At 52.0% G+C, this 19380-nt stretch overlaps 1 protein-coding gene across 1 annotated transcript in view; it reads right to left on the reverse strand.

Annotated features, from left to right (window-relative positions):
• Positions 1–19380, reverse strand: part of LOC126484302 (protein bassoon-like) — an 82689-nt gene that overhangs the window by 58112 nt on the left and 5197 nt on the right. The window contains exon 2 of the mRNA XM_050107733.1: positions 14482–14737. Within this exon, the coding sequence (XP_049963690.1) occupies positions 14482–14737 (256 nt within the window). The remainder of the gene's footprint in view (positions 1–14481; positions 14738–19380) is intronic.

A 19380-nucleotide genomic window follows, 5' to 3' on the forward strand; every position in this document is an offset into this window, starting at 1 on the left:
GACAGGAACCACAATGCTATCCCTCCACTGAGAAGGGAAGTCACCCTGGAGCCAGATACGGTTAAACACCCGAAGAAGATGGTGCCGTTGTGGAGCACTGAGATGTTGAAGCAGCTGGTTATGAATGGAATCTGGGCCAGGAGCTGTATCATGAGAAGCAGATAGAGCAGAAAGAAATTCCCATTCAGTGAAAGGTTCGTTGTAAGATTCTGACTCACAAGTGGTGAAACATAAGGTGACAGCTTCAGCCTGCTGTTTTTGATGAAGGAAAGCAGCTGGATAGGAGGCCGACGCTGATGCCACTGCAAAATGGGTTGCAAGATGTTCTGCGAGAACTAATGGGTCCGTACAAATGCCATCTGGGAGGTGAAGGCCTGGGAGGGTGGACTGCCGATGGCAACCTTGGAGAGAGCGAAGTGTAGCCCATACCCGTGACAGAGGGACAGTGGAACCAAGGGAAGAAACGAATCGTTCCCAACATATCCGCTTGCTCTGTTTGATTAAATAACGGGCTTTAGCGCGAAGGCGCTTAAAGGTAGAAAGGCTGGCTACAGATGGGTGCCTCTTAAACTGTTGCAAAGCTCGACGGCGATCACGGATGGCAATGGCAATGGCCGTACTCCACCACGGGACTTGCCGACGACGAAATTGTCCAGATGAGCGCGGGACAGCAAGGTTAGCAGCGCGAACAATCGCGTCAGACACGTCACGTAGGACGTCATCAATACAACCCGACAAAGAGGGAGAAAACTCGACCTGTGCAGTATATAGAGGCCAATCGGCGCGGTGGAAAGACCAACGAGGTAACCTCTCCATCGGGGAGCGGGAAGGGAGCGTGATAATCAACGGGAAATGGTCACTATCACAAAGGTCGTCGTGTGGCGACCAGTGTAATGAAGGGAGGAGAGAGGGAGAAGAAAGAGAAAGATCAATGGCAGAAAAAGTACCATGACCAGCACTGAAATGAGTAGGGGAGCCATCATTAAGAAGGCACAGGTCGTGGTCTGCAATAAATTGGTCGATAAGAAGACCTCGTCTAGATGGAAAGGCACTGCCCCACAAAGGATGATGAGCATTAAAATCCCCAAGGAGGAGGAAGGGAGGAGGAAGTTGCTGAAGAAGGGTGGTTAAGGCAGCAGGTGTAAGAGTCCTGTCAGGAGGGAGATAAAGATTGCATACTGTGACTGCAGAGTCTAAGTGGACCCTAACAGCAACTGCTTCCAATGTAGTTTGGAGAGGAATCCACGTGCTAGCAATGTCTGTACGGACCAACGTACAAACGCCACCAGAAGCCCGCAAGGGTCCGACCCGATTTCGACAGAAAACACGGAACCCACGGAGGGTCGGTGAGTGAGCATCAGTGAAATGAGATTCCTGGAGAACCACACAAGCTGCAGAGTAGGACGAAAGAAGGGATTTCAATTCCGGAAGGTGACGATAGTAGCCATTACAATTCCATTGGAGAACCACAGAACGATGGTTTAAATGAGGGCTGAACACGCTAAATCCAGTCATACCGCCGGGTCCCCACCCGTCACCGACAAGGAGGGGGCGACATCCATAAACGACAGGTCAGAATCCGGTTGTGAAGCCGGAGAAGGGACCTCCGGTGACACCAGAGGCTCTTTGTCCCGGGACTTATGTTTCTTCTTCTTTTCAGGCTGAGATCGAGGAGGGCTGTGTGGCATAATGGAGCCAGCTGCAGCAAGATCAGGAACAGAAAGAGACCGGGCGACCTGGGGGCCGATAGACCGCGGCTCTCGCGGTCGCCGCGCTGCAGCAGACCTTTGACCTGGAAGGTGCCGGGAAGGGGCATCCCGGGAGAGGCGCCCTTGACCGGCAGACGCCGAAGGAGTGGGACACTTCTCCGGCTGGGGAGGGGGAGCGGCGCCCAGAGGAGAAGGTGTGGGAGCCGCAGGGGAGGGGGGAAGGAGAGGGGTCCGGGACGGGGGTAAGGAAGGGGGAGGAAGGGATGAAGATGTAACCAAGGCGTAACTAGATGTCATGGACACAGGGTGCAATCGTGCATATTTCTTACGGGCCTCTGTGTAGCTTAAACGATCAAGAGACTTATACTCCTGTATCTTTTTTTCTTTCTTATAGACTGGGCAATCTGCTGAACGTGGAGAATGACTACCATGACAATTTACACATACAGGAGGGGGAACACAGGGACTCCCCTCATGGAGTGGACGTCCACAGTCACCACAGAGAGGGTCCTGGGTACAGCGAGAAGACATGTGGCCAAAACGCAAGCACTTAAAACACCGCATAGGAGGTGGGATGTACGGCTTCACATCACAGCGATAGACCATAATCTTAACTTTCTCAGGAAGGGTATCCCCTTCAAAGGCCAGGATAAAGGCACCAGTATCAATACGATTATCTTTAGGACCCTTCTGAACACGCCGAACAAAGTGAACACCCCGCCGTCCGAGATTGTCCCGAAGTTCCTCATCAGTTTGAAGGATGAGGTCTCTGTGAAAAATCACACCTTGTACCATATTTAGAGACTGGTGAGGGGTAATGGACACGGGAATTGTGCCAAGATGGGTACAGGCACGAAGGGCCGCAGATTGGGCAGCCGAAGCAGTTTTTATCAGTAATGAACCCGACCGCATCTTGCTCAGGGAGTCCACTTCGCCGAACTTGTCTTCAATGTGTTCCACAAAGAATAAAGGTTTGACACTGGTGAAAGTATCTCCATCAGTCCTGGTGCAAACTAGATAACGGGGGAAAGGTTTTGCCCCTAGACGACGGGCCTGACCCTCCTCCCAGGGGGTAGCCACGGAAGGGAAGGCCGAAGGGGCAAGAGAAGCAGCACTTGAGGAATCAGTACCACGCAGAGAGACGGCCGCAGAAGAGCGGCCAGAGGTTTGGACCCTTATGCGTTTCATCTGCATAGCGTCCGCCCTGATACCACCCACTCCGATCAGGGGCTCTCCTCACGGGCGCCACCCAGCCACAGCAAGGGCCGTCTGGCACGGCGGCCATTGCCGGGAGTTCCGATGCTCCAGGATGACGAGCAACCACTCCAAGGCATGCATGAGGAGGTCACAGCTCAGGTATCAGAAGTGTGATCCCTGTGTGTTCAGGGGGCTCAACCAAAAGGGTACATAGCGACCCCACCACACGGGCTGGCTACCGTGCTGGCTATGCACCCTAGCATCAGACGACGTAGAAGAAAAGGTGGAATATACTAGGAGGGCACACGTCGGAGACACTAGGTAAGGTGCTCTTCCCCAAATGGCTCACACTACGGAAGAGAAATTTTGGAATGGAGGTCAAACCCCAGAGGGGGACCAAGGAATGCCAAAAGGAGGAGATGATTACGCAACAAAGCCAGAGTGTAAAACCAACAGAACCAGGAGGATAGCGGGGGCCAACATAAGCAAGGACACCAATAGAGGGAGAGGAGAGGGCGAGGGGAAAGGGGTATGGAGGGGAAAGGAGGGGAAGGGAAAGGAAATGCAGCCCGGGAGAGAAAGAAGGCTGCAATGGCTCGGGGCCCCGTGCTCGCCACGCACGTATCCACGAAAGAGTTGTGGACCCCCTGGGGGGTTGACTATGCTGAGTGTGAGTTAGATCAGCCATGTATTTCTCAAATTGCCTGTGCTAAGCAAGTTATGTCACGCCCGCGGCCCCACGGGCAGAGTCAGACTGTAAACACTAGCCGGCCGCGTCATGTTAAACGCATTCGTCAGCCGCGTGTGCAAAATGATAGAGTTAAGTCTTGCCCTAAGTGTGTTCTTGCTCATCCTCGTGAACGTTGCCCGTTAAGAAACGCGGTTTGTCACTTTTGTCAAAGGAAAGGACACATCCAGACTGTTTGTTTGCGTAAACGCAAGAACAATTCTAGTGCTGCCCAGCCCATGGATATTCATGTTCTTCAAAGCCAGCCCGCCCAGAAGGTCGCGTTTAAAGACTCTTCCACGGTTCGTGTGGGTAATAAACTTGTTCGCAATAAGCCACCCACCCAGCCCTCTGCTATGCGACCCAAGCGTAATTCAAACGCTGTAAAAAGTAATGTACAGACTGCAAGTGAAGCGGTAGTTGTTATTCCACCCGCCCAACCCACGAGTTGTCGTAAGCAGCGAACACGCACTAAACGCGCTGATTTTGTGTCTTCCGCCTCCACTGCACCGATCCAGAGACAGTGTAATAAGCTATTTGTAAAGCTACGCATCCAGGATAAGACCTTCAATTTTCAATTAGACACCGGTGCGTCTGTGACTCTCATAAATAGTGCTACGTATGCGGCTATCGGGCGCCCTAAACTTTCAGCGGCAAAACATTCTTTGGCTACTTATAGTGGAGAACAAATTCCTGTGTTAGGTGTATGTAGCGTGCCAGCCACATTCCGTGGCAATACAAAAACAGTTTCATTCACAGTGCTCCGCGCTACAGACAGTGTAAACATTTTCGGATTAGACTGTTTTGACTTGTTTGGCCTGTCTATCCAAGACAATGTGTTGCAAATTAATTCTGTTGTTGTTCCTCAAGACAGCATAACCGAGTTGTGTAAACGATACAGTGACATATTTAAAGACGAACTAGGTTGTGCTGCGAACTTTGCCGCTCATATTACGTTAAAAGATAATGCTCAGCCTCGATTTTGTCGTGCTCGTCCAGTGCCTCACGCCCTCCGGGCACCTGTAGAAGATGAACTTCGTCGTTGGCAAAACGGTGTTATTCAACCCGTTTCAGCGAGCCAGTGGGCTTCTCCCTTAGTTATTACAAAGAAACCGTCTGGCAAGTTACGTTTGTGTGCTGATTTTAAGTCGACAGTTAATCCTCAGACTGTCATTGATTCTTTTCCTTTGCCTAGACCGGACGAGCTGATGGATAAGTTAGGGGAAGCTCGTTTCTTTTCCAAAATTTATCTCCGTGAAGCATATTTGCAATTGCCCCTCGACAAGCAATCACAACAGTATTTTGTCATAAACACGTCGTTGGGGTTGTTCCGTTTTCTGCGTTTGCCTTTTGGTTGTGCGTCAGCTCCAGCTGTTTTTCAGCGTTTTTCGTCACAACTTCTGGCTAATGTGCCATCGTGTTGCAACTATTTAGACGATATTGTTGTTTTTTTTTTTGTTTGTGGTTTAGGGCGCAAAACTTCTATGGTCATTAGCGCCCAGCCCGTGACGTAGGAAACAGGAAAAAAACGAAATTTAAAATCAGCAGCAATGGGAACAAAGTCATAAAATTTGAGAAACTAAAGGCAGAAGGAATGCTTAAAAATCCACTATAGAAAGGGGTTGGTTGTCCCCAAAAAAGCTTCAAATGACTGACGTCATTTCACTGTCACTCATGAACTGTAGAACGCGGTCAGCTGAGCGCGTGTCATCTGCTAAAATCGACGATAGATCAGGCGATAGCTGTAGACGGGAGCGTAACGGATTAAAATAGGGGCATTCAATTAAAAGGTGTCTGACCGTCCACAGCTGAGAGCAGTGGGGACAGAGTGGGGGAGGATCACCGCTTAAAAGATGTCGATGGCTAAAAGGACAGTGCCCTATCCGGAGTCTAGCTAAAATTACCTCCTCCCGACGACGCGTTCGGGAGGAAGAGGTCCAAGCGCAAGGAAGGGCTTTCACTTCCCGCAATTTATTATGGGGAAGTGTTGACCAATGCGCATGCCATAAATGAGCAACTTGGTGACATAAACCGCTCCGTAGATCGGTAAACGGAAGAGACCGAATAGCTGGCCGAGGAAGAGAGACTGCAGCCTTGGCCGCTATATCGGCCGCCTCATTTCCACAGATACCAGCGTGTCCCGGGAGCCAGAGGAACGCCACTGAGACTCCCCCAGGTGGAGCAAGCGCAGACAGTCCTGAATCCGGTGGACCAGAGGGTGCACAGGGTAAAGAGCTTGGAGACTTAGGAGAGAGCTGAGAGAATCTGAGCAGATTACGTACTGTATCCGCTGATGGCGGCGGATGTAGTGGACAGCCTGGAGAACAGCGTAAAGCTCCGCAGTATAAACCGAACACTGGTCGGTAAGCCGAAAGTGATTTGGGGTGTCACCAACAATATAGGCACTCCCTACACCTAACGATGTTTTCGAGCCATCGGTGTAAATAAATGTGGCTTCTGTCATTTGTGCACATAGAGCAGCAAATGCCCGACAGTAAACAAGTGTAGGGGTACCATCCTTGGGAAATTGACATAGGTCTCTGAGCAAGTCGATCCGGGGACGGAGCCAAGGCAGTGCTGTACCCAAGTTGTCAAGAAGGTTTTAGGAAAGCGGAAGGAAAGAGAATGGAGCAGTTGACGGAAGCGGACTCCCGGGGCTAGGAGGGAGGAGGAGCGGCCTGCATACCCGACATCAAAGGAGGCGTCGAAAAAAAGGTCATGGGCTGGATTAGCAGGCATGGAAGACAGATGGCTAGCATAACGACTCAGAAGGACCGCCCGCCGATTGGACAGCGGAGGTTCAGCAGTCTCAGCATAAAGGCTTTCCACAGGGCTGGTGTAAAAAGCTCCAGACACTAAACGTAATCCACGGTGGTGGATCGAGTCGAGACGCCGAAGAATAGACGGCCGAGTCCGTTCCATAGTCCAATTTCGAGCGCACTAAGGCACGATAGAGGCGGAGAAGGACCACTCGGTCCGCTCCCCAGGAGGTACCATTCAGAACACGGAGGGTGTTAAGGGAACGCAGACAGCGAGCCGAAAGATAGGAAACGTGGGGGGACCAGCACAGTTTTCTGTCAAACATAAGACCCAAGAATTTAGCGACGTCGGAAAACGGAAGGTTGACAGGACCTAGATGTAAGGAGGGCAGAAGAAACTCCTTACGTCGCCAAAAATTAACACAAACGGTCTTACTGGGTGAGAACCGGAAGCCGGTTTCGATGCTCCACGAGTGGAGGCGATCGAGACATCCTTGAAGTCGTCTTTCAAGAAGGCTGGTCCGTTGAGAGCTGTAGTAGATCGCAAAATCGTCCACAAAGAGGGAGCCCGAGACATCAGGAAGGAGACAATCCATAATTGGATTAATGGCGATGGCAAACAGTACAACACTCAGCACGGAGCCCTGGGGTACCCCGTTTTCTTGGGAGAAAGTACGGGAGAGAGTAGTGTTCACCTGCACCCTAAACGTGCGCTCTGCCATAAATTCGCGAAGAAAAAGGGGCAGCCAGCCTCGAAATCCCCAGGAGAACAGTGTGCGGAGGATGCCTGTCCTCCAACAGGTATCGTATGCTCTCTCCAGATAAAAAAATATTGCTACCGTTTGGCGTTTCCGGAGAAAATTGTTCATTATACACTCCTGGAAATTGAAATAAGAACACCGTGAATTCATTGTCCCAGGAAGGGGAAACTTTATTGACACATTCCTGGGGTCAGATACATCACATGATCACACTGACAGAACCACAGGCACATAGACACAGGCAACAGAGCATGCACAATGTCGGCACTAGTACAGTGTATATCCACCTTTCGCAGCAATGCAGGCTGCTATTCTCCCATGGAGACGATCGTAGAGATGCTGGATGTAGTCCTGTGGAACGGCTTGCCATGCCATTTCCACCTGGCGCCTCAGTTGGACCAGCGTTCGTGCTGGACGTGCAGACCGCGTGAGACGACGCTTCATCCAGTCCCAAACATGCTCAATGGGGGACAGATCCGGAGATCTTGCTGGCCAGGGTAGTTGACTTACACCTTCTAGAGCACATTGGGTGGCACAGGATACATGCGGACGTGCATTGTCCTGTTGGAACAGCAAGTTCCCTTGCCGGTCTAGGAATGGTAGAACGATGGGTTCGATGACAGTTTGAATAGTGAACGGTACATCCAGTGTCCCCTCGACGATCACCAGTGGTGTACGGCCAGTGTAGGAGATCGCTCCCCACACCATGATGCCGGGTGTTGGCCCTGTGTGCCTCGGTCGTATGCAGTCCTGATTGTGCCGCTCACCTGCACGGCGCCAAACACGCATACGACCATCATTGGCACTAAGGCAGAAGCGACTCTCATCGCTGAAGACGACACGTCTCCATTCGTCCCTCCATTCATGCCTGTCGCGACACCACTGGAGGCGGGCTGCACGATGTTGGGGCGTGAGCGGAAGACGACCTAAGGGTGTGCGGGACGGTAGCCCAGCTTCATGGAGACGGTTGCGAATGGTCCTCGCCGATACCCCAGGAGCAACAGTGTCCCTAATTTGCTGGGAAGTGGCGGTGCGGTCCCCTACGGCACTGCGTAGGATCCTACGGTCTTGGCGTGCATCCGTGCGTCGCTGCGGTCCGGTCCCAGGTCGACGGCCACGTGCACCTTCCGCCGACCACTGGCGACAACATCGATGTACTGTGGAGACCTCACGCCCCACGTGTTGAGCAATTCGGCGGTACGCCCACCCGGCCTCCCGCATGCCCACTATACGCCCTCGCTCAAAGTCCGTCAACTGCACATACGGTTCACGTCCACGCGGTCGCGGCATGCTACCAGTGTTAAAGACTGCGATGGAGCTCCGTATGCCACGGCAAACTGATTGACACTGACGCCGGCGGTGCACAAATCCTGCGCAGCTAGCGCCATTCGACGGCCAACACCGCGGTTCCTGGTGTGTCCGCTGTGCCGTGCGTGTGATCATTGCTTGTACAGCCCTCTCGCAGTGTCCGGAGCAAATATGGTGGGTCTGACACACCGGTGTCAATGTGTTCTTTTTTCCATTTCCAGGAGTGTATAAGTGGAGAGAGCAACAAGATGGTCAACTGCAGAACGATGCTTTCGGAATCCACATTGGGCTGGTGTTAAAAGACTGCGGGATTTCAGCCACCAAGCTAAACGGTAATTCACCATACGCTCCAAAACCTTACAGACACTACTCGTGAGAGAAATGGGGCGATAGCTAGAGGGGAGATGTTTGTCCTTTCCAGGTTTCGGAACGGGAACGACAATAGTTTCCCGCCACCGCTTGGGAAAGGTACTGTCGGTCCAAATTCGATTATAAAGGCTAAGGAGGTAACGCAGGCTATGGGTTGATAAATGCAGCAACATTTGGACATGGATACCATCCGGTCCTGGGGCGGAGGAGCGAGAAGAAGAGAGGGCACGTTGGAGTTCCCGCATGGAGAAAACAGTATTGTAGCTTTCGTGATTTTGAGAGGAGAAAGCAAGATGTCGCACTTCCGCTGCACGTTTCTTCGGGAGAAACGCTGGCGGGTAATTTGAAGAGCTCGAAATCTCAGCAAAGTGCTGACCCAATGAGTTAGAAATTGCGACGGGGTCCACTAAGGTATCACGCGCGACAGTGAGCCCAGAGACCGGGGAGAAACCAGGCGCGCCTGAGAACCGTCGAAGCCGACTCCAAACTTCCGAGGAGGGAGTGAAGGTGTTAAATGAGCTAATAAAGAATTTCCAGCTTGCCTTCTTGCTATCGCAGATGACGCGACGGCATCGCGCACGGAGCTGCTTATATCGGATACAGCTGGCCAAAGTTGGATGGTGACGGAAAATGCGAAGAGCACATCGCCGCTCACGTATTGCGTCACGGCATGCCTCGTTCCACCAAGGAACTGGGGGGCGCCGGGGCAATTCGGAGGTCCGTGGTATTGAACGTTCCGCAGCTGTGAGAATAACGTCAGTAACATGTGTGACCTCATCGTCGACGCTCGGAAAGCGACGGTCATCGAATGTCGCTAGAGACGAAAAAAGTGTCCAATCGGCTTGGGCAAACTTCCAGCGTCGCGAGCGCATATATGGCAGTTGAGGCTGCAGTCGAAGAACACATGGAAAGTGGTCACTCGAGTGTGTATCATCAAGGGCGAACCATTCGAAGCGCCGAGCTAGCGGAACAGTACCGACCGCAAGGTCCAAATGAGATAAATTTGTCGTGGAGGCAGACAAAAATGTGGGGACCCCAGTGTTGAGGCAGACTAGATCCGCTTGGTGGAAGACGTCTAGCAATAGTGAGCCACGTGGACAAGGATGTGGAGATCCCCAAAGCGGGTGGTGGGCATTGAAGTCCCCAACCAGCAAATAGGGGGGTGGAAGCTGATCAAGAAGATGAAGGAGATCAGCTCGTGCCATTGGTGTGGACGATGGAATGTATACCGTACAAAGAGAGAACGTGTATCCAGAAAGGGAAAGACGGACGGCGACAGCTTGGAAGGAACTGTTTAAGGGGATTTGGTGATAATGGAGAGTATCATGGAGCAGAATCATGAGTCCTCCATGGGCTGGAGTGCCTTCAACAGAGGGGAGGTCATATCGGACGGACTGAAAATGAGGGAGAACAAAGCGGTCATGGGGACGCAGCTTTGTTTCCTGAAGACAGAAGATGACCGGCGAGTAAGATCGTAAGAGGATCGACAATTCATCCCGATTGCCTCGAATGCCGCGGATATTCCAGTGGATAATGGACATAGGGTGAACAGAAAATAGAGGAACGTGACCAAGGGTGCTGTCAACTCAACGACTGCTCAGAGCTTGCGACCGACAGCATGGAATGGCATTCAGTCGAAGGCAGAAGATCCTGATCCATAGGTTGGTCAGGAGCAGCTCCTGCCACCGACGATCGGCCAGTTGACCGGCCACCAGCAGTGCGCCTCGGCGACACAGAAGACGGCCGAAGGCGATTGCCGCCAGGTGGTGCTGTAGATGGAACACGCCTTGGTGGAGAAGGAGAGGAACTGTGTTTCTTCGTAGCCTTCTTGGACGTATGATGTTTAGAAGAAGGAGGAACCGATGGTTGTGAAGTAGCGGTACGTAAAAACTCTTCACGAGAATGCTCTTTTTTCGAAGACTTGGCGTCTGACTTTTGGGTTCGAGATTTAGCAGAACCCGACGAAGGGCGAGCCATAGAGTGGGCAGGCGAAAGTGGTGAGGTTGAACGGGCGATCTTTGCGCTGGCCGATCTGACGACCGTGGTACTAAAGGTGAGGTCGCAAGTCTGCGTGGCCGCCTCCTTTGTTGGCCGAGGAGAAGCAAGGACAGTGCTGTATTTTCCTTTCTGAGGCACGGTGGGCTGTCGACTGGCGAGTAACTTTCGAGCAGCAAAGGTCGACACCTTTTCCTTCACTCTTATTTCCTGGATGAGCTTTTTGTCCTTAAAAACGGGGCAATCTCGAGAGGAAGCAGCGTGGTCACCCATACAGTTGATGCAGCGAGGGGATGGATGTGGACAAGCACCCTCATGGGCATCCTTGCCACACGTAACACATTTGGCCGGATTGGAACAGGCCTGGCTGGTGTGATTGAACCGCTGACATCGATAGCAACGCGTAGGGTTTGGGACATAAGGGCAAACGGAAATTATCTCATAGCCTGCTTTGATTTTTGATGGGAGTTGAACTTTGTCAAATGTCAAAAAGACAGTGCGGGTTGGAATGATGTTCGAGTCAACCCTTTTCATAACCCGATGAACAGCCGTGACGCCCTGGTCAGACAGGTAGTGCTGAATTTCTTCGTCAGACAATCCATCGAGGGAGCGGGTATAAACGACTCCACGCGAGGAATTTAAGGCACGGTGCGGTTCCACCCGGACAGGGAAGGTGTGGAGCAAAGAAGTACGCAGCAATTTTTGAGCCTGGAGGGCACTGTGCATTTCTAACAACAGGGTGCCATTCCGTAATCTGGAACAAGACTTTACAGGACCCGCAATTGCGTCGACACCTTTCTGAATAATGAAAGGGTTGACCGCGGAAAAGTCGTGACCTTAGTCAGACCGAGAAACAACAAGGAACTGTGGCAACGATGGAAGAACCGTCTGTGGCTGAGACTCAGTGAACTTACGTTTGTGAGCAGACATAGTGGAAGGTGAGGAAACCATTGCGGAAGAATCCCCCATGATTACCGGCGTCTCCGATGGCGCGCTCCTCCCTTGTGGGGGCCCTCACCGAGGGCACACCCACCTTAGGTGATTGTTCACACCTCAGGTCACACCTCCCGACAAACGGACGGAGGGACCAATCGGCACTTTTAGAAGGTATCAGCTCGGGTAATCACCCCTCCCTGGGCCTGGCCGTTACCAGGGGGTACGTACGTGTCCTACCTGTCTACCCGGGGCGGGGAATTACGCGTTACCCCGTCATCGGCTACGCATGGAAGTGCGTGGGTCGGCCTTCAGACACGCACAGGGAGGAAAAAAGAGAAAGGGAAAGGAAAGAAGAGGGGGTCTCAAACGCCGCAGCGGAGAAAAGGGCAAGGAGAAGAGGGAAGGAAAAGAGAAGGACAGAGGAAGGACGAGGACTTGCAAGTGTAAAGGCAAGGAATTTGGAACAGTTTCGAGCGTCCGTCTCCGGACGTAGGCACAAACCATACTCCCAGAGGGGGAGAAAGGGAAGGAAAGAGCCAGAGGTGAGGGGGGGGGCGAAGATGGGGGACGGGGAGGGATGCGGAAAGGGAAGGGAAGGTATGCAGCCCGGAAAGGAAGGAGGGCCACATTGGCTCGGGGTCCCGTGCTCGCTACGCACGTGTCCACAAAAGAGTTGTGGACCCCCTGGGGGGACGACGATATTGTTGTGTCCGGTCGGACGCCTGCTGAACATTTCCGTAATTTGGAGTGTTTGTTTACAGTGTTGTCTCAGGCAGGCCTACGTTGGAACATCGATAAATGTTCATTTTTCCTTACGGAGTTGGAGTATCTGGGACATGTTATTAATGCTCAAGGCATTCATCCCTCCCAGTCACATTTAGCAGCTATTCGTGATTTGCCCGCCCCTCGCAATCTGCATGAATTGCAAGTAGTTCTTGGCAAATTGACATATTATATTAGGTTTATACCTAATGCATCACAGATTGCTGCAACGTTGCATCGTCTCCGCCGTAAGAATGTTCCGTTTGTGTGGTCAGCTGATTGCCAATCAGCCTTTCAGCAGCTTAAAGAGGCTTTATTGAATGATCGTTGTCTGGTCCATTACGACCCTAACAAGCCTCTGGTGTTAGCTTGTGATGCCTCTTCTTTCGCCCTCGGTGCTGTGTTGTCTCACCGAGTCGGTAACACCGAACGTCCTATTGCGTTCGCATCTAAATTGCTAAACAAAGCTCAGAGTAAATATAGCCAATTGGACAAGGAAGCGTTGGCTATTGTGTTCGGTGTCACAAAATTCCATCACTACCTCTATGGTAGACCATTCTATTTAGTAACAGATCACAAGCCCCTGACGTCACTGTTTCATCCGTCTAAACCAGTTCCTCAGCGGACAGCTCAGAGACTACAACGTTGGGCTCTTTTGTTATCACAATACCAGTATGAGATACTGTATCGCCCTACAGCTCAGCATGCAAACGCTGACGCGCTTTCTAGATTGCCGATTGCTGCGGATGATGTCTTCGATTCCTCTGACGACTCTTGCCATCAGATTGACGCCGATGAGCATCAATCCCTCCGGGATTTTCCGATTGATTATCGTCAGGTGGCACGTGAGACAGCTACGGATCCTCATCTGAGTTTACTATTACGTTTTGTTCAACGTGGTTGGCCGTCCAAGGCAAAGGACATATCGGATCCTGTGGTTCGTCGCTATTATCCGCAACATCATCTGTTGTCTGTTTCACACGGAGTTTTGGTGTTACGCTCCGAGAATGACCAGCTTCGTGTAGTGGTTCCCGAAGTGCTCCAATCCAAGGTCCTCGACTTGTTGCATCAAGGTCATTGGGGACTGGTCCGCACCAAGCAGCTTGCCCGCCGTCATTGTACATGGATCGGCATTGATAAGCGGATTACGCAGATGTCTACACATGGTTCGACGTGTGCCGAACACCAAGCTGCTCCGCCTCAACGCTATTTTGAGTGGACACGCCCTGCTGATCCCTGGCAGCGAGTACATATTGATTTCGCTGGTCCATATTGGAATTCTCGTTGGCTCATCGTGATAGATGCATTTAGTAATTTTCCGTTTGTTGTGCCCATGCAGTCTACAACGTCTGCACAAACTATACAGGCGTTGACTTCAATTTTTTGTATTGAGGGTCTTCCAGAAGTTTTAGTGTCTGACAATGGTCCACAATTTACCTCTGCTGAATTTGACAGTTTTTGTTCTGCCAATGGCATTCGCCATGTTTTTACTCCGAAGTTCCACCCTCAATCGAATGGTGCAGCGGAACGTTTTGTACGCACATTCAAGGATCATATGGACCGCCTTCATGCTACGCACTCTCGTCAGCAGGCCCTCATCACGCTCCTGTCGTCGTACCGGACCACGCCACGCGACGGCCCTTCGCCTGCGGAGCTTCTCCACGGCCGTCGTCATCGCACCCTACTACGGTTGTTGCACCCCCCGGATCGACCCGCCGCTTCTGAGCATCGCACGCGTTTTCAGCGCAACGACGCCGTTTTTTTTTCAGAGTTTATCACGGTCGCCGTCGTTGGGAACGTGGTACCGTGATAAGTGTCCAGGGTCGCGGTTTTATACTGTTCAAGGTGCTACTGGGGTGCACAGGAGGCATCAGAACCAGTTGCGCCGCGCTGGCCGCCCGGATTCTGCCGCTGGTTCTTTGTCCACAGATTTGGTCCGCGGCGGGTTCCAGCCGCGCCTTCCGACTTCGCTGCCGCCCCCAGGGCAGCAGCAGCAGCCGTCGCCGCTACCACGCCGATAGCCCGTCCCGTTGATGCCTCCAGTGCAGCTTCATCCGGGAGCGCCCCAGGTGGTCGCTCCGGCGCCTGCGGTCCCTCTTCAGTCGCCACCGCCTTCGGAGCTGATGGACGTCGACCCCTCAGCCGGGCCGCCTTCCCAAGCGGTGGCTGTGCAGCCTGTCCTGCAGCCGCTTTCCTTGGGCACCCCCAAGGGGTCTGAAACCGCAGCGCCTTGTCCGGCGCCCACTCAGCAGCCGTCGACGCAGCGTCAGGAGACGCTGCCTCTCTTCATGGGTCCCGACGCCCCATCGCGTCCAGTACCAGAAGCTGCGCCCGTGGTCACAGGCGTGCACCCTGACCTCGGTTTTCAGTCGGTGTTTCCCGAGGCCCCGCGCAGCCAATGCTGGGGTGCGGACCGGGGACTGCCACCGACAACAGTCTCCGTCCCGGTCTCGTCCGCTATGCCTGCGGCCAGACCCCTCCCCCGCCGTCGACGCTCGCCACGTCATTATTCAACGACGGTGCGGCGATTTGGGGGGGAGGAGTGTTATATCCTAGCCAGTAATGCCACCCGAGCCCGCTGCCAAAAAGGTTGGCAGCATCAAAGTCCGGACGCCGTCCGCATAAGCAGCGCCAGCGAGACAGGAAATCGCCGCAAGTCTGCGCGCGCCACCGCTGGCTTCTGGTTTCTTAAGCGCTGGAGTAGCGAGCGCTAGGACAGTTCTGTATTCGCTGCTCAGTTGTATACTCGCCACCGAATTGTGTACTTGCTAGTCAGTCGTGTGTTCATCGCAGCAGAGTAGTTGTTTGTCGTCAGCCGACGCTGACCTAGCCGCTCCGACTCGAACTAGACAGATTTCTGTAGACACGGAGTTCACTACTGTGTTGCTGTATCTTCGTTAATAAAGACAAGTACCGACTTTTATTTAATCAGCGTGTTTGGGTTTTCCTCTTTCTATTCACTGTTCCAGCGGACCGGTCGGCCCGCTATTAAATGTGTGGCGGTGACTTCGTAAGCCGTTTCTACAGCGAATTGCTTGTCGCTACGAACGCCGCCACAAAAATCTGGGTAACCATAGCCTTGACAAATCATGTTGAGAAATGAAGCTCCTTCAGCTGTATAATCCTTTTATTCTTAGACACTATCAGTTTCACAACACTTCCAGCTGCATCTTCAGTGAAAAAACAACCATGTAGAAAATAAATAATCCTAAACATAAGGTGAAACTACAATGAAACATGTACTCACTGGAGTTAAGAAATCATTTATACAACTATTATTGGAAGATCCAGCACTCACTGTCAGTCCCATAAAATATGTTATCTCCAAAAATGTGTGTGTTCTAGAAGTAATATGATAGTGTTTTCATCCTTCTTCATTGGTTTTATGTAAGCTATCTCCACCCTAAGGAGGAATTTGCACAATTCCCTGATTAATAGGAAGGAGATTTAAGAGGCACTTGCCAAATGTTACTGTGTAAATCAGAAAACACTATTGTATGCTACCTAGGTAACATTCTATTGGCGAAAGGCTTTTGACTGCTATAATAGCAGTATGTCAAGGAATCTGTACTGCCATATATGGAGTCACATTAAAACTTTGAATAAAAATTGATTCTATAAGAAACAGGTGTAATCCATGACCTGAATGGTTGGCTAGTGACACATAACATATGACGTTCACACAGTATGAAAATGACAATAACTTAATTAATAGATAAAAATCTACTAATCAAGTGGTAGCAGAAAACGCACATAAAAGAAGGTTGCAATTAGGCAAGCTTTTGAAGCCTGTAGCTCCTCCTTCAGGCACAACAGTTAAAGGGGAAGGAAGAGGGGTTAAGGGAAAGCACTAGAGTCGTCTAGAGAAACAGGTAGATCTTGGGAAAGTCAACTGGGACTGCGGGTCAGGAGAGATTTTTTTTTTTTTTTTTTTTTGGTAGGGTTTAAGGGTGCTCAACTGCTCAGGTCATTAGCGCCCAGTCACTGGTGTTAGAGCACATGGAATCTTCTAAAACTCAAGGGGATGGGGGGACACCAGAAGGACCTACAAAGATGCAGATTAAATAAGTAAAAAGGTTAAATGTCTTTGGACAAGCCAGTTAAAGTTATAAAACGCAGAATACGAGCAGCTGCTCGAGCGTCATCAGCTAAAACATCCGGTAAAGTGGATGGCAGGGACAGGATAACACGAAATTGATTAAAACGGGGACACGACAATAAAACATGGCGCACTGTTAATGCCTGACCACAAGGGCACTGCGGGGTTGGATCACCGGAGAGCAGGTAGCGGTGGCTAAACCGGCAATGCCCAATCCGCAACCTGGTCAGAAGGACCTCCTCACGCCGAGATGGTCGGGAGGACGTTGTCCAAGCAGTTGGGAGCGGTTTTACTGCCCCGGAGCTTGTTTCCTTGGAGGGATGACCAAGCATCCCACCACAACGACACAAGCCTCTTACATACATCCCCACGAACGTCAGATGACGGGACACAAAGGGAGGCTGGCCGAGGCAGGAGGACTGCAGCCTTGGCTGCAACATCCGCAGCCTCATTCCCAGGCACTCCTACATGTCCGGGAACCCACAGAAAGCTGACAGAACCACCATTATTAGCGAAAGAATGGAGGGACTGCTGTATCCGTTGAATCAAGGGATGGACCGGATAGGGAGCTCCAAGGCTCTGAAGAGCACTGAGTGAGTCAGAGCAGAGTACATACGATGAATGGCGGTGGCGGCGGGCATACTGAACGGCCTGATGGAGAGCAAAAAGCTCGGCCGTAAAGCTGGAACATTGGTCGAGGAGCCGGTATTTAAAGGTGGCGGCCCCGACGACAAAGGCACAGCCGACACCATCGTCAGTTTTGGAGCCATCGGTGTAAATAAAGGTGTGACCGGCAAGTCGAGCACGAATTTCGACAAACCGTGAGCAATACACTGCAGCCGGAGTACCCTCCTTCGGGAGTGAGCTGAGGTCGAGATAAATAGGAACTGGAGCCTGGAGCCAAGGTGGTGTCGGGCTCTCACCCTCCCTGAAGGTGGTAGGGAGGGCAAAATCCAATTGTCGAAGCAGGCGACGGAAGCGGACTCCGGGGGGCAGCAGGGCAGACACATACAACCCGTACTGACGGTCGAGAGAATCGGCGAAGAAGGACTTGTAAGAGGGGTGTTCGGGCATACACAACAGCCGGCAGGCATACCGACACAGCAGTACGTCGCGCCGGTAGGTCAATGGTAACTCGGCAGCTTCAGCATAAAGACTCTCGACAGGACTAGTGTAGAAGGCTCCGGTCGCAAGACGTATCCCCCGATGGTGGATGGAGTTGAGCCGGTGTAAGAGGGATGGCCGAGCGGACGAGTAGACGAAGCTCCCACAATCCAGCTTCGATCGGACTATGGACCGATACAAGCAAAGCAGGACAGTGCGATCCGCTCCCCAAGATGAACCGCTAAGAACTCTGAGGACATTAAGGGAACGTGTACAACGGGCCGCCAAATAAGAGACATGTGGAGACCAACACAGTTTCCTGTCCAACGTGAGCCCTAGAAACTTAGTTGTGTCCACGAATGGGAGAACAACGGGACCGAGATGTAAGGATGGCGGAAGGAACGCTTTATATCGCCAAAAGTTGATACAAACCGTCTTCTCTTCAGAGAACCGGAAGCCATTTGCCACGCTCCATGAGTAGAGGCTGTCTAGACAACGCTGAATGCAGCGCTCCAGGAGGCATGTTCTCTGGGCACTGCAGTAGATCGCGAAGTCATCGACAAAGAGAGAGCCTGAGACATTAGGTGGAATGCAATCCATAATTGGTTTGATCGCAATGGCAAAAAGGGCTACGCTCAAGACGGAGCCCTGAGGCACTCCGTTCTCCTGGAGGAAGACGTCGGACAATACGGAACCCACACGTACCCTAAACTTTCGATCCGTTAAAAAGGAATCAATAAAAAGGGGCAGACGACCGCGTAGGCCCCACTTGTGCATAGTGCGGAGGATACCTCCTCTCCAACAGTTATCATAAGCCTTCTCGAAGTCGAAGAACACGGCTACCGTTTGGCGCCTTTGCAAAAAGTTGTTCATGATGAATGTCGACAAGGTCACAAGGTGGTCAACAGCGGAGCGGCGGCGACGAAAGCCGCATTGGACATTAGTAAGTAGTCGTCGAGATTCAAGAATCCAAACTAACCGAGCATTAACCATGTGCTCCATCACCTTACAGACATAGCTTGTAAGAGAAATGGGGCGGTAACTAGAAGGAAGGTGTCTATCCTTCCCGGGTTTGGGTATAGGAACAACAACGGCGTCACGCCAACGCATGGGGACTTGACCTTCGGTCCAGACGCGATTGTAGGTACGAAGAAGGAAGCTTTTGCCCGCCGGAGAAAGGTGTGCCAGCATCTGAACGTGAATGGCATCTGGCCCCGGAGCAGAGGACCGGGACAGTGCAAGCGCACGTTCGAGTTCCCGCATAGTAGAGGGGGCATTGTAAGTTTCCAGATTCAGCGAGTGGAAGGAAGGTCGCCGAGCCTCGTCTGCCTCTTTCCTGGGAAGGAAGGCAGGATGGTAATGGGCGGAGCTTGAAACCTCCGCAAAAAAGCGGCCAAAGGCGTTGGAGACAGCCACAGGATCAACAAGGACCTCATTACCTGAGGTCAGGCCAAGTACCGAGGAGTGGGCCTTAATGCCCGACAGCCGGCGCAGGCTACCCCAAACGACGGAAGAGGGAGTAAAACTGGTAAAGGAGCTCGTGAAAGAGGCCCAACAAGCTTTTTTGCTGTCTTTGATGACTCTACGGCACTGCGCTTGGAGTCGTTTGTATTCAATACAATTCGCCAACGTAGGATGGCGACGAAAGGTGCGT

This window comes from Schistocerca serialis, chromosome 6 (genome assembly GCF_023864345.2).
Source record: "Schistocerca serialis cubense isolate TAMUIC-IGC-003099 chromosome 6, iqSchSeri2.2, whole genome shotgun sequence".
Taxonomy (NCBI): domain Eukaryota; kingdom Metazoa; phylum Arthropoda; class Insecta; order Orthoptera; family Acrididae; genus Schistocerca; species Schistocerca serialis.